The sequence below is a fragment of the Nicotiana attenuata genome, unplaced genomic scaffold, assembly GCF_001879085.1.
Source record: "Nicotiana attenuata strain UT unplaced genomic scaffold, NIATTr2, whole genome shotgun sequence".
In the NCBI taxonomy this organism is placed as follows: Eukaryota; Viridiplantae; Streptophyta; class Magnoliopsida; order Solanales; family Solanaceae; genus Nicotiana; species Nicotiana attenuata.
In genome coordinates, this window is record NW_017672277.1 from 168,923 (window position 1) to 183,604 (window position 14,682).

Below are 14,682 nucleotides of genomic sequence, written 5' to 3' on the forward strand. Positions count from 1 at the left end.
ACACGAACTTTCAACTTCCATTGCATCTTCGAAATTGTTATATCCTTGATGAAATCAATGTGAGTAGCCATCTTTTGCATAAGCCCTAAGTTTTCTTGAAATCTTGATAGCAGACGGAACTTTAGAATTTAAGAACCTGTAGTTGAGGAAGAAATATAAACTGCTGAACGCTTGAGCAGTTGATACCCAGTATACGAAACGTGGGTGAAGCAGTTGAATGCATCGTGCTTTTGCAAAGAATATTTAGGTTAAGTTGAAGGTAAAAGTAATTACCTAATATTGTGGAGCAAAAGGTTTTAACAAATAAATTATTTTAATAATTTAAAAAAATAATAATGAGATAATTGAAGAGGAATTTGAACGGTTTAGAACTGAAAAGTTTTGAAGTTTACTCCTATTTTTGAGGTAGGCGGCGGTTTCTTTACACCTACAATGTTTTTTCGAAATTGATTGATTAATAATTGAAAAAAAATTGAAAATAAAAAAAACCACAGAAGGTGGAACGGTTTACAGAGGAATGCTTTGTATTTTAGTTCCTAAAAATTAGGAACAATGTCTTAACATTACATGTGTCAATAGTTTGTTCTGCCATTTGGCTTCATGAGAGGCTTTTTTCTAGCTTTTAATTATAGATAGATATATAGATATAGAAGACTTGGCTTAAGGAGAGCGGCTTGTATTCTTTATCCTCTCCTTTTAATAATATATAGAAGATATATAGAATATAGAATATTAGAAAGAAACTATTCCCCAATTTGAAATGATAATTTTTATTTTTTTAGTTTCATTTATTTATTTTAAAACTCCAACTTGAAACTACTCACCGATTTGAATTGGTAGTTTTTCTTCTTCTTTTTTCGTTTTTTATTATAGTTAATTTTTTTTTTCTTTTTTTTTTCTTTTTTTATTTTAAAATAATTTTAACACTCCAACTTGAAACTACTCCCACCCAATGTTAATGTGTAGTTATTTTTTATATATTTATATTTTCAATTTTTTTTATCATAACTAATTATGAGATATCTGTATTTATTAATTAAAATAAAGTAACCAATACATATATATATATATATATATATATATATATATGTGGTAGTTTTTTATTTTTTATTATTTTCGTTTTTATAGATATTTAAATTCAAATATAATAACTAATAACTAATTATTAACTAAAAAACTAATTAGTAATCAATTATGCCATGTGGCATTTTTTTAGGCTGCCACTTGGCTTAAGGAGAGGGCTTTATCCTCTCCTTTTAATAATATATAGATATAGATTAACCATGCTTTTACCAAATTTAGCGATATTATCAACATATTACCAAAAATAGCGGAACTTCGTTATTACCAGAAAGAAATATACAAGCATATTAGTCTCTCACCAGAACAAGGAAGATTATTACATGGATAGTAGAGTTAATACATGAATAAATTTACTCCTACAATAGGTGATAAAATTAAAACATGCTTGAAATAATATTTCATTTAATAAATTGAATCAATCTCTAATCGAAGTGACAGTGCATTTGCCGCTTTGTAATTTTCTATCATGTATAATTATGTTTGTTATTAGATACTTCTAATCACGTGACGATGTTGTTGAAATGAATATTCATAATAAAATTGAATAAATGAACAATTAAACCCATTGAAGTAATTAATTGCTTTCTTCGTTTTGAGAGTATAAACTATATAATTTGTTCTTATTTAAAAAAAAAAAATTATACGAATAGCTTGTCATCACTGTTTACTTTCTAAACCATTATTGTAAAATTACATTAAACTATATAACTTTTTAACATTTAAAAAATAACTGTAAAAAATTGTAGCCCAACCATGGTGGATGGGCACTTTGGGTGTGCTGCCAAGTTGTCAAATTTTCAATTGAACTGCTAACGCACCCATTGTGGGTGTGCATATTTTTATCACCAGAATTCATGGCAAACACACCCATGTTGGGTGTTGATTCATGATACCACATTGTGGTAACAATTACTGCATTATGTCTGCTAAAATATAGAGCAATTGATTTATAATTAACCGGTGTGGTATATTATTTTTTTCCTGTTGCCGGATGAAGATCATTGCTGTCACGACCCAAATCCACTACGGGTCGTGATGGCGCCGGACACCGTTGTCAGGCAAGCCAACTAACTCATCCATTGATTTCTCTTTTAATAATTTTTAAAAATCTAAGAGTTTTACTTCCATTTTTCTTATACATACAACCTCTGTTTCAATTCAAATGAAGAGATAACTAATAATACGCAACCTTCAAAGAAAAATCATCCCAGAACCCGGTGTCACAAGAGCATGAGCAACTACTGATAAGGACAATAAAATACAAATGTCTGTCCGAAATACAGCAGACAGAGAATAGATAAGTAAGGTACTGGAAGGGAACTACTCTAGCTGCGGGTCGTCTCGAACAATGCAGCTCACCAAGTCCCCAAATCATCCGTGCTGCTACCAAATGTAAAATATACCTATGCAACAAAAATGCACAAAAGTGTAGTATGAGTACGTAATCAACGTGTACTCAGTGAGTATCCCGCCTAATCCCGAAGGGGTAGAGACGAGATGGCCAATTTCGACACTCACTAGAGGTCAATTATCAATATTCAATAATGCGAGGATAATCGTGGAGTCATATAGTAGTTCTAGCTACCCGGACAATAGCATAATAGTAGCTACGCACGGACTCTCGTCACCTCGTGCGTACGTAGCCCCCACAAATAGGAGCACATAATCAATTACTTCACCTATGGGGTAAATTTTCCCCTCGCAAGATTAGAAAGGAGACTCACCTCGCTCCGAAGACTCATAACCGGCATTCAACATTCTTCCGAAGGCTTGAACCGACGCACAATGCACCAAAACTAGCCAATTAACGAGAAACTAATGAGAACATGCTCAAATACTTGTTAGAAATTCAAATTATACAGATTCTCAACTCCCCTTAGTGAAATGACCAAAATGCCCTCGAGCCCACGTGCCCGGAATCCGAAATTTTTCGAAGATGAAGCTTACCCATGACTTTACTAGCTCAAATATACAATTTACTCCTAATTCCATGCTCAAATTCGTGGCTAAATTCCAATTTATAAATTTCTAGGTCTTCTTCTAAAAACACCAATTTCCCCACAATTTTCATGCTTAAATCCATGATATAATCTTGTATTTAACTTGGAAATGAGTAGGAGTAACTTACCTTGACATAGATGACGAAATCCCTCTTTGAAGCTCTCCAAAAATCGCCAAATGAAGTGAAGAAAAGGGGTGAAATGAGCAAAATCCGACTTTAAAACAACCCCTCTGCCACCAGCGATTTTCGCACCTGCGGTGCATTTTCCGCTTCTGCGGATGTCGCTTCTGCGACTTTTGGCCGCTTCTGCGGCTTCCTTGGGCCTGGCCCCTTCCACTTCTGCGATATCACTTCCGCAGATGCGGTCCCGCTTCTACGGAATCTTGACCGCATCTGCGGTCCACGAACCTTCGAACAATTCCGCTTCTGCGGCTCCCTCTACCGCTTCTGCGGTCCCATTCCGCAGAAGCGGAAATACCAGCAATCAGCAAACCTCAGCCTTCCCAAAAATCCATTTTCGATCCGTTAACCATCCGGAATCCACCCGAGGCCCCCGGGACCCCAACCAATCATACCAACCAGTCCCAAAACACAATACGGACTTGCTCGAGGCCTCAAATCATAACAAACAACGCTAAAACCATGAATTACACCCCGATTCAAGCTTTATGAACTTGAACTTTCCAACTTCTATTTCCGATGTTTAAACCTATCAAATCACGTCCGATTGACCTCAAATTTTGCACACTAATCATATTTGACATTACGGACCTACTCCAACTTTCGGAATTGGATTCCGACCCCGATATCAAAAAGTCAACCTCCGGTCAAACTTCCCAAAAACCTTCAAATTTCTATCTTTAGCCAAATGGCTTCAAAATGACCTACGGACCTCCGAATTCACTTCCGATCGCGCCCCCAACTCCAGAATCACCATACGAAAATACTCCCAATCTCGAAATTCCAAACGGACATCGATAACTCTGAAATGCACTCCGAACCAAACTTATGAAATTCCTTCTAAAATGCTAACTTCCACAATAGGCGCCAAAGCGCTCCCGGGTTATCCAAAACCCGAACCGGGCATACGCCCAAGTCCGAAATCATCATACGAACCTGCTGGAACCTTCAGATCTTGATTCCGAGGTTGTTTACTCAAAATTCTAATCTTAGTTCACTCTCCCAACTTTAAGCTTCCGAAATAAGAATTCTCTTCCCAAATCAACTCTGGACTTCCCGAAATTCAATTCCGACCACGCGTACAAGTCATAATACTTGAAATGAAGCTGTTCATGGCCTCCGACTGCTGAACGGAGCGCTAGTACTCAAAACGACCGGTCGGGTCGTTACAATTGCATTGCACCAATTATTCCTCCATTCGCATTCTGTTATGAAACAATAAAAGTAGAAGAACAATATTGCAGAGAGAGTGGGGTAATTCTTATTGAATTTTGGGATAAATTACAATAGAATAGAACCCTCTATTTATAGGGAGAGAGTGACTTAGCCACCAAGTAATAAACCCTAGAATCTCTCTAAATATAGACATTCACCATAAATATAATTCTATTTATAACACTCCCCCTTGAATGTCTATTTAACAGATAATGTGCCTCGTTAAAACCTTAACTAAAATAAAACCCAGTGGAAAAAAAATTCTAGAGAAGGAAAAAGAGTACACATATCTAACAATATGCCTTTTGGTTGCCTCGTTAAAAACCTTGCAAGGAAAACCCAGTGGGACAAAACCATGTAAGGAAAAAAGAGTGCAACGCGCATTAACTCCCCCTGATGAGAGTATCAATTCACATCTTTAAGCATTTGCATTCCAATCTTGTGCACCATCTTCAAAAGATCTTTGGTAGAGATTTGATAAACAAATCAGCCATATTAACTTGAATGAATATATTGCACCTTGAAATCATCATTCTTGATAGAGATGAATTGTCTTCATATGGTCTTGTTGGAATCGTCAGTTCAATATCTTCACATAGAGGTGAAAACTCTTGCTATCATATTATCATGCATATAGTTATAGCAAGATACATTTGTGCACAAATTGCACTGAGGATGTAGTACTTCATGACCATGAATTCTATATGCTTTAAGCAACTTAAATCCTTCAGGGATTGTTAAGTCATATAAGCCATATAATAGACTTTAGATGCATATCAAGTTTTCATGTCATGCTAGACATATAAGATATCAAAAACTGATTGCACATACCATTGACTTTATACTTTCAATTGTTTGAACTACATGTTCAAAACTACATGTCTTTCATATGAAACCAATTCTATTTGAATTGTGTCTCTTCTATTTGGCCAATATTTTTGCATCTGTATTCGACAGACTTAAAATTCTCATCTATACTTAGCGCTTTCATAGATGTCGTCGACGAATATTTTATATAGGAAATTATGCTTTATAATAAATTATTGAGCAAGTTAGCTCTCAAACACCAGGTTGCGGGTCAATAATAATTGCACATGTAACCATCTCATAGATGCATCTTATGTGGTATACATGGCATGTGAATGGGCCAATATTCACCTTTGATATTTCCAGCATTCATGGGATTCAATCCCGATTTTAGTTGGTCTATTAATTAATAAAAACAGGCAACATAAGAGAATTCGTAAAGAACTTTCAAGTTCTTTAATATTTACCCATGTGAATTCTCTTTTATTTTTGCACATCATACTTAAATTGATATGGGTAAACCAATTATGCCAACTGAATAAATTATCAATATTGATAAACTTCAGATTTACACCATGACGTGTGCAATTATCAATAAACTCCAGGTTTATTATGTTTTTTCTTTTTATATCAATAAACATCCACTATGTTGTGGTATTCTTTTATCTGTGTAGTACAAATTGGAGAATAAAGCGGGTAACTATTCACATACATATTACCCCGCTACAAGTTGCAGTAATAGAAGATATTAAATCTTTCCTTTATTTATAGTCTCAATATAACCAACCGCTTTCGCTATACTTTGGAAACTCAATAAGTTTCTTTGAGACTTACTACAACACAACGTCTTATTGATAATCAATTTTCTCCAAAATAGTATAATTGGCTCTTGCAGAGTCCTCAATTAATTTTATAGTACCACATATTCATCAACATCCATATGGTGAATATCTCTTTTAAAGAGAAAGTTATACCATTATGGTTATGGTCAAAATTATACGCAAGATCTGTTTCTTGCATTACCGTTGTCTTTTAATAATCACAATGCCAAAATATTTTGGCGTACAATAAGTACGTGGCCAATGACCATTTATGCCATAATAATGACATTATTTTCTTATATCATCTCAAATCTCCTTCTAGAGGTGAGTGTGGTATATTCACTACCACTAGCACGTTCATATTCTTTGAAGAATGAATATGTATTCATAAATCAGATGTTGTCACATTCACATCATGAATGGACCATAATCATCTGTATGTGCTTTACGAAATCTTATGTCGAATCGATGACAAACATTAACTTCATAGAGTGAAGGCTTATTTTGAGAATCCTTATTATTCTCATTACCACAATGATGACGATTATAATTTCGTCTATTACCACGTCCACATCCATTGATACCTTCACGGTAATAATTTTGTCTTCTTTCAGACTTATCACATACTGCTATCACATTCTCTTAAGGGAATGAGAATGGAGCAAATTCAATGGGATGGGTTTTCAATTCTTTGCTCACAATCATACCTGAATTTGATCATGGCAAGACATAGAAATTTTACCACTTTGGGTGGTTATAATTTCTTTCAAACTCCATTAGAGTTAAAATCAAGATTTATTGTCTTTTCTTGTATTTAACATCAAATTATAGAATGTCAAGAATCTAAAAGAGAAAGTTCATTATGCTCAATCCCAAAGCTTCTACTCAATTGGTTAGAGTCTCGTGCTGATAACGTGTTACGAAACAATAAAAGTAGAAGAACAATATTGCAGAGAGGGGGGGGGGATTCTTCTTGAATTTTTGGATGAATTACAATAGAATAGAACCCTCTATTTATAGGGAGAGAGTGACTTAGCCACCAAGTAATAAACCCTAGAATCTCTCTAAATATAGACATTCACCATAAATACAATTCTATTATAACACATTCTTTTTTTTTTATTTTTTATTTTCAGTTCGATGTCCGATAGACCGATGCCTCTTTTACGACTAGACTAGTATGGATTCTCATCAGAAAGCTCTACTTTGGGGTAAGGGTGTACCAATCGAATCGGAAAACCGCAACAAACCGAAAAGTCAAACCAAATCGATTAAAAATTCGACTAGGTTTGGTTTGATTTTGTTAGGTATTGAGTAAAAAAATCGAACTAAACCGACATATAAATATATAATTTTTATATATGCTTCTATGATTTTATATAGAATTTTCTTTAAAAAATGTCTAGAAATATTTGGGATTCTCTTATGGAATATAATATTTAATAGAATATGAAGTGCTCCATATTTATTAATCTTAAATAATGGGTTGTATGATCACTTTCTTTTCGCCGGTAAAGAAGCTTCTTTAAGACACTGAGTTGCGTCATGAAGAGTAGAGTCAGAAGAAGAGCTAAAAGCTAAGTGTTACGTACTGAAATGCGTCAATCTCTTTGTTTTTTCATATTTATATGTCAAGATCTATTAAATTTTTATATCTTTTTCGAATTTGAAGTGATTATTATTATTTAGGTATCATATTGCTTTTTATGTTTAATTACTAAATTCGGTTAACCTTGAAAGTGTACATCAATGAAAAATTATTGTCAGACAACTAAAAAAATAATTATCACGTGTTACTAAGAAAATTCTCCCATAAGAATATTTTAATAGATAATATATGTTTGTAATTTTTTAAATTTTTACTAAACATATATTTACTTATAAAAATTTAACAAAGTAATTGAAAGAATACGTAAGTAACAAAAAAACATGAAAACCCCGAAAAATTTGACAAACCGAACCAATCCAAACCGATAAGTTGGTTTGGTTTAGTTTATATAAAAATAGAACCAACAAGGTCCATATACATCCCTACTTTGGGGTAAAACACTCCCTAGTTAAGCGACTCCGTTCCTAGAAAAATCTGAAAACTCTAATTAAGAATAAATGAATACTTGCACTCCACCACAAGCGTAGGTGGTCATCCGGACAGTATATTGTGCTAATTCCACTTCTGTTCTGAGTTCATTTTTATTTGCTTTTTAGTAACGTAAGTCACTGGAAAAATGAAAAAAGAGGAGCTCATCCGTGAGATTTGATTTCTGAAACTATGTGAAGAATATCGCTGAGTGAAATTATATCCTTACAGCAAATAGGTTGAAGACAATAAGATGTCCTCTCTTGTTAACATGTGCGCAGATCAAGCATTTAATAAGTAATGTTGGTTGAAGACAACAATTAATATACTTCCCATAATAAAAACAGGGCAACAATAGGAGTATTATTCATCTCTTATCAAATTATTTCATACCAATCATGTCTTCCCCATCAGGTTTTATCCATAGAACCTGCGACGTTTGGCTCAAATTACTATACATAGACGTAAGACGTGTGTATAGAGTTGATATACACTTTAGTGTCCGTACATTCAACTAACTACTCTTTTATTATCCATACTTTCAACTCCGAACTCAAAACACTATCTAGAATTTGCCACCACTAAACGTCTAAATCCTGAATTCGCCACCATCAAGTACAATGGTCTTCCCTGTACGATGCAAGCACCATTTAGCTTTTTGAAGTACAGAACATACCACTGTAAGATCATTTATTCCATTCAAGAAGTTTCATGTCTAAGTCCAAACTTCTAAATTAATGTTTAATAGAATCCCTAGGAGACTAACACATCAAGTCAAAATTCAGTTCCACTCCTCATTTGGAGGGAATCATTAAATTCCACATTCCTTGCTTGAAACAAAGAGATTGAGCACATTCACCATTCAAGCAGAGGAACTCAGGTGCAGACTTTCAGCTTACTTGTTGCTGGTGAGTCCCGTACATCGGATAAGCCCCATAGGCGGCGGCAGCTGCAGCGTACATCCCTGGGTCATGCTGTGGTGGGAATGCATACCCATATCCATCATAAAAATGTCCCCCATAGTATGTCCCAGTCCACTGGTTTCCAAAATCACCTCTTGACTGCAATATTCCATAGGTGGAGATTGAGTAATACAATCAAAGATAGAGACATGTTAAAGAATCTGGTGCATAACATCTTAATAGGTGCAATATGTCAGAGATTACATATCAATAGCCTCCCGCCACCCTCAGAGGAAGGGGGGAAGCAAGAAAATTGATAACCTTACTGCATATGATCAACAATATATTATTTCAACACCCTAGTGCTTTCTCAATACCGTATGCAATATGATAATAGATAGTCCCACTTCTACCAACAAGCATAACTTAAGTCAAGCAAATGTTGGACACTAGAATAACTATGAGAGATACAGATGCTAGCCACTGGTAACAACAAGTTCTAAGCATTAGTTCATCTGTCCTGGAGATTCTTTTGTTCTCCAGACATCAAATCAAAGAAGCAACAGAGCGGAGACAAAGAGGTCATGCAACAAAAAGAATCCGGTGCAAAGCACCTTATTTGGTTGCAGACGATTTATCAGAGGTCACACATATCAAAAGCCTCTCAGAAGACGGAGAGGGAACAGTAATTAAAATTTTGATAACCTTACTGAATAATAGATATTCCCACTTCTACCGACAAGCATAACTAGGAGGAGTTCAAGTCAAGCAAATGCTGGATAATAGAGTAACTATGAGACATGCAGGTGCTAGTAACTGCATTCATGACTTGTCCTAAGCATTTGCTCGGCTGTCTTGGAGATTCTACTTTATCCAAAGACAAAAACTTCAAAGAAGCAACAGAGAAGAGATAAAGAGGTGACGAAAGAAAGAATACCTGTTTATTTGCGGGGTTTCGTCCCCAAGAAAGTCGCACTGTTTGTTTGCCAATAGCAGTTCCGTTCAGCTTCTGTAAGGCTTCCTCTGCATCATTCCTGGCATAACAGATTATGGAGATTTGTTACTGACCATGTACTCTCTAATAAGATACCTAACGAAGAGAAAACTCAAAACCAACAAGCTACCTGTTCGCGAATTGCACAAACCCACACCCTTTCCCAACTGGTATTTTTACAGAAACTATTTCACCGTACTGTGCGAAAGGCTGTCTAAGATCTTCATCACTGACATTGGGGTCTAGACCTCCAACAAAAATCTATGATAATATTGATTAGCAAAGGGACTAGAAATTAAAAAAGAAGAAAGAAAAAAGAATGACTAGTTAACAAACTGTTGTATTTGTAGAATCTGCATCAGGTTGTGATCCTTGAGCTGGTCCACCGTTGGAGTATCCACCTATCAAATGCAGTTAGACGCAAGTATTAAATACCATAAGAACCATCAACATGACTACCACAACATCCACAGTCATTGTTTGGTGAAAGTAACGAACCATGATCTGAAAGTTTACACTATAATTACGACAAAACAGCAAAAGAAAAAACAACCAACAACCTGCAACTTATGGAAAACTGCAGATGAAGTGAAATTGGAAACACAACCTAATGTATTAATAAGGAAGGGAGCACATTAATTTACTTTCCTGCTCTAGAAAATACAAATGACTTATCAAGTTATAAGAAATCTCATTCATGCTTTCATTTTTACGTGCCAAATAACAACCTGATACATACTGCCACCAACTAAAGCAATCACTTTTATCGTGAAAATTTCACCTAAAGATGACCGTTACAATCAAAGATGACAGTTACAAACACAACCTCAAGAAAGAAGCGCGTGTTTCTTGCTAATTGGAGTGAGAAAGGAGTTCGTCTCTTTTATCTCTTCTTCAAGAATTAAATTTTGTTGGCTAAACCATGTAGAATGTAGAAAAACATGCATGCTTCAAGGTTGACTTTGAAGAACGAAATTGCTAGGCACTTTTATGTCCAAATCATCACTCTGAAAGAGTATACAAATATCAAAGACAAGGCAGGAAGTTGATTAAAGGAACCAAATTCAGTGACACTCTTTTGAAGTGACTAAATTAGAAAATTAAAAGAAGAAAGAACTAACTTTTGACTTCACAGCATTCGTGAAAGGAAAATGTGTAAGAACAAAGTTCCTTATCACCCTTTTTACGGGTAAAACAGCTGTAAGATGTAACTAGGCAACTCGTTTTTCTTTCCTTCACAACGGTGTGACTGTTTATTGTTCAGAAATAAAAGAAACTTGAGAGAATATCAACAACTTTTGCCAGCAAAGATATCTAAAACTACATCGGTCATTACCTTGAGAAGAATATTGCTGTTGGTATCCTGATGATTTCCGTGGTGTGGCTGCACCAATTCGCATGGGCCTGCTTGAACAATACACGCCATTCATTTCAGTCATAGCTTGAGACCTCTCATTATCATCTCCAAACCTTACAAAACCATATCCTTTTGAACGACCAGTGTTGGCATCGAAGACGACTTTAGCAGCTTTAACAGAAGGATATTTTGTCGCAAAAGTTTCATGCAGCAAGGTATCAGTAACATCTGCAGCTAAATCTCCTACAAAGATGGAAAGATCAGAACCGTTGTTTGCTCGCTTGTCACCCATGCTGAATGTAGCCCAATTCAGACGGAAAGGTTGATCCACATTAGGCATTGTCATGCAAGAATATGTCTGCAGAACTTTCTCTGCAGCCGCGTGTGTGAAGAATTCCACAAAACCATATCCTTCAGAGAAACCAGTCTGTTTATTGCGAATTACCTTGATAGAGGCAACCTGCACAAACAAGAGCCATATCAGTTGACAAGAAAATCATGTGGTTAAAGACTTTCAGTTTGTTCCTTTTTTTTCCCATACGGCAGAGTCAAGTTTGGCTTGAGCCAGGCACAATACTTGATCTCCAAATACATTATAAAATTAGAAATGGTTTTCATCTTCATGCAAGAGTTGCTGATGCTGTTTCAGGTATAAATATATCTTAAACTGCTACCAGGAATCTATGTGCTGTTATTACTTAAGTAGTATCTTCTTGATATTCAATTTTAACACCAGAGTGAGTCAGTGTTCACTAACTTGGATGCATGATTTGTCCTGTTCATTACATGGACAAAAACCTTTATTGTGTGCTGTGTTCTCAGTATAGAGTAGCCTTATGAGCAAAAGAATGACAGGTGGAGGTGCTTTCTCAGAAGGTTCTCAATAGCATCATAGTTACATACAATTAGCATTTTTAATGGTTGTCATCCAAATTTTGCAACACATATCGAAAAGGCAACAACGAAGAAAAAAAAGACATTTCAACAAAAATTTCTTATGCTTTTATTTATCTCCTCACTAAACTTGCTTATTGAAGAGACATTAACAGCTGAACTTGGAAATTTAATACGTACTACATAGTTAAGATTATTATACTCCAGCAAGACCGAGTTTCTGAAAACAACCCAATTGTTCAAGGAAGATTATATTATAATCTTCTCATAACTCCACGTCTTTTTAAGAAAATTCCAGCTTACATAAATAAGAGAGTTTAGATAAGCTTTGACACACCAAAGTTCGAAACTTCAAATTAAAAATGAAAATAAAATTTTATAACATGAAATTTCCAACTACCTTACCTAGAAACCTTAGACATTACAATGTTAAACTTGTACTTTCTGGCTATCTGCATTATTGTCTAGCTCTCTCAAACAACATTAATGTTAACCAGATCAGAGAGGTTATATACAGATTTACATGATGAATCCATATGGACCAAAAAATTAAGTGTATATCCTGTAGTAACTTCGGAAGCATCAATTTTCAACAAGAGGAAATTTAGAGTGCTGACAGCTTTCTGCATCCTAAAATTTGGATTCAGTAGCAAAAATTTCAACCTTGAACATAAGCTTTTTATAATAATCCCAAAGCTAACCTCCTGCAGTCATAGAGAAGCTGCCAACTTGAGTTCTTGACTCAAATCAACATGCATTGTCTCCTTTATTGGCGACAACAACAACAACAACAACAACAACATACTCAATGATTAAACCTTACCTCTACCTGGGAAGGCAGAGAGACTGTTTCCGGTAGGCTCCTTTATTAGCAATGATATGCTAAAATTAGAATTACTAGAAAAAATAATATAATTACCTTAATTACCCCATTTTTTAATGCAATCTGTAATTTATCCTTAAATATGTTCTCTAGATAACATGCAGGCAAGACTATATGAACTTTGATAAATCTGCAATTTATACCCTAATTAATAAGGAAGATAACATAATCACTAAAGCATGGACTAATAAGCATGCAAACTATCTACTCCAAAATATCAACACGTCTGCCACTAATTTAAAACATGTACAATTAATTAACAAAAGGCGCAAATTTTACATTAAAACCGAGTGACGGCGGCTAGCTAGCTAGCAAAATATTCGATATATTCATTAATTAAATAAGTCTAGATTCACATTTGGCAACTGTAATTAATCAACGAAAACATAACACCCAAGATTCATTTAGAAAAAACATGAATTACGTGTTGAAAAAAACAGAGTACCATATAAATAAGCATCTTTATGAAAGAAGAAAAAATAAAAAAGAACAACCTCGTTAGTGGAAGCAAAGCAGTTACGTAGATAATCCTCATCCATCCAATTAAGAAGGTCACCGACCCAGATCGTTCGGTTCTCATTGTTATTATTATTATTAGATCCTCCTCCACCTTGCTGCTGGTGTGGCGACGGCGAGTGAGGCGGCGGCGGGTGATGGTGGAGGAGATGGTGGTGGTGGTGTGGATGATACGGCATGTAGTGTGGCGGATAATGTGGGGCCGGCATCATTGGATGCTGCATTACCATCGCCGCCGCCGGGTACTGCATCGCTACCCAAGGCTGCTGTTGCGCCGCCGCCACTGGTACAACCGTTCCCCCACTCACCCCCTGCTGTTGTGGCTGTGACGCCGTAGGCTGTGACGGCTGCGGCGGCGGTTGTTGTTTATTTTCTTGAGATTCAGTACCGTTATTCTTCTGCATCTTTACCTCAAACAAACCCTAGAGTAAACAAAACACACGTAAAAATACACACTTTTTATTTATATAATAATAATAAAAATAATCCTATAAAAATATAGAGATATAGAGTGTGTAAGTATAGGTGAATCTGAGAGAGAAAAAAAGAGGATGGAGGCTAAAAGAAAGAGAAGATTTATGGGGGAGGATGACGGGTTCAGTGAAGCCCTGTATGAATTATCAGCCGTTGGATTAAACGGTGGTCATTTAATATCTACCGTTGATTTCAGAATGTTTTGGATATATACGAACTGAATAGTTGCTTACTAAATCTTTACCCAGTTCGTATAAATTTGGTCGGCCACCAGTTTTGGGTTATCATCTTTTTTGTCTTTTTTAACCTCTTTAGGATTTTACAGTTACTGATTTACCTCTGATCGATTTTACAGTGATAGATATGACAAGAGAATTATGATTGCTATTTATAGTACTTGTAGGAATATTGTTGGATTTGACAGTCTTTTGGTAAGTAGTGCCACACTACTACTATTTCACTTTTTAATTTATTCAT

At 35.4% G+C, this 14,682-nt stretch overlaps 1 protein-coding gene across 1 annotated transcript; it reads right to left on the minus strand.

Annotated features, from left to right (window-relative positions):
- Positions 1-8,525: 8,525 nt before the first annotated feature.
- On the minus strand, positions 8,526-14,283 carry LOC109212582 (polyadenylate-binding protein RBP47-like). The gene is made up of 6 exons (XM_019376231.1): positions 13,710-14,283; positions 11,418-11,898; positions 10,418-10,482; positions 10,212-10,342; positions 10,025-10,121; positions 8,526-9,246 (listed from the first exon to the last, which is right to left on the minus strand). The coding sequence occupies exons 1-6, from the start codon at positions 14,133-14,135 to the stop codon at positions 9,076-9,078; spliced, it is 1,371 nt and encodes a 456-aa protein (XP_019231776.1). The 5' UTR covers positions 14,136-14,283; the 3' UTR covers positions 8,526-9,075.
- Between the last annotated feature and the right edge of the window lie 399 nt (positions 14,284-14,682).

Coding starts and splice junctions, on each gene's coding strand:
- LOC109212582 (XM_019376231.1), bottom strand. CDS start 14,135: ATGCAGAAGAATAACGGTACTGAATCTCAAGAAAATAAACAACAACCG. Junction 10,483..11,417: donor ACAGCAATATTCTTCTCAAG/GTAATGACCGAT, acceptor TGCATTTGATAG/GTGGATACTCCAACGGTGGA. Junction 10,122..10,211: donor TTTGTGCAATTCGCGAACAG/GTAGCTTGTTGG, acceptor CTGTTATGCCAG/GAATGATGCAGAGGAAGCCT.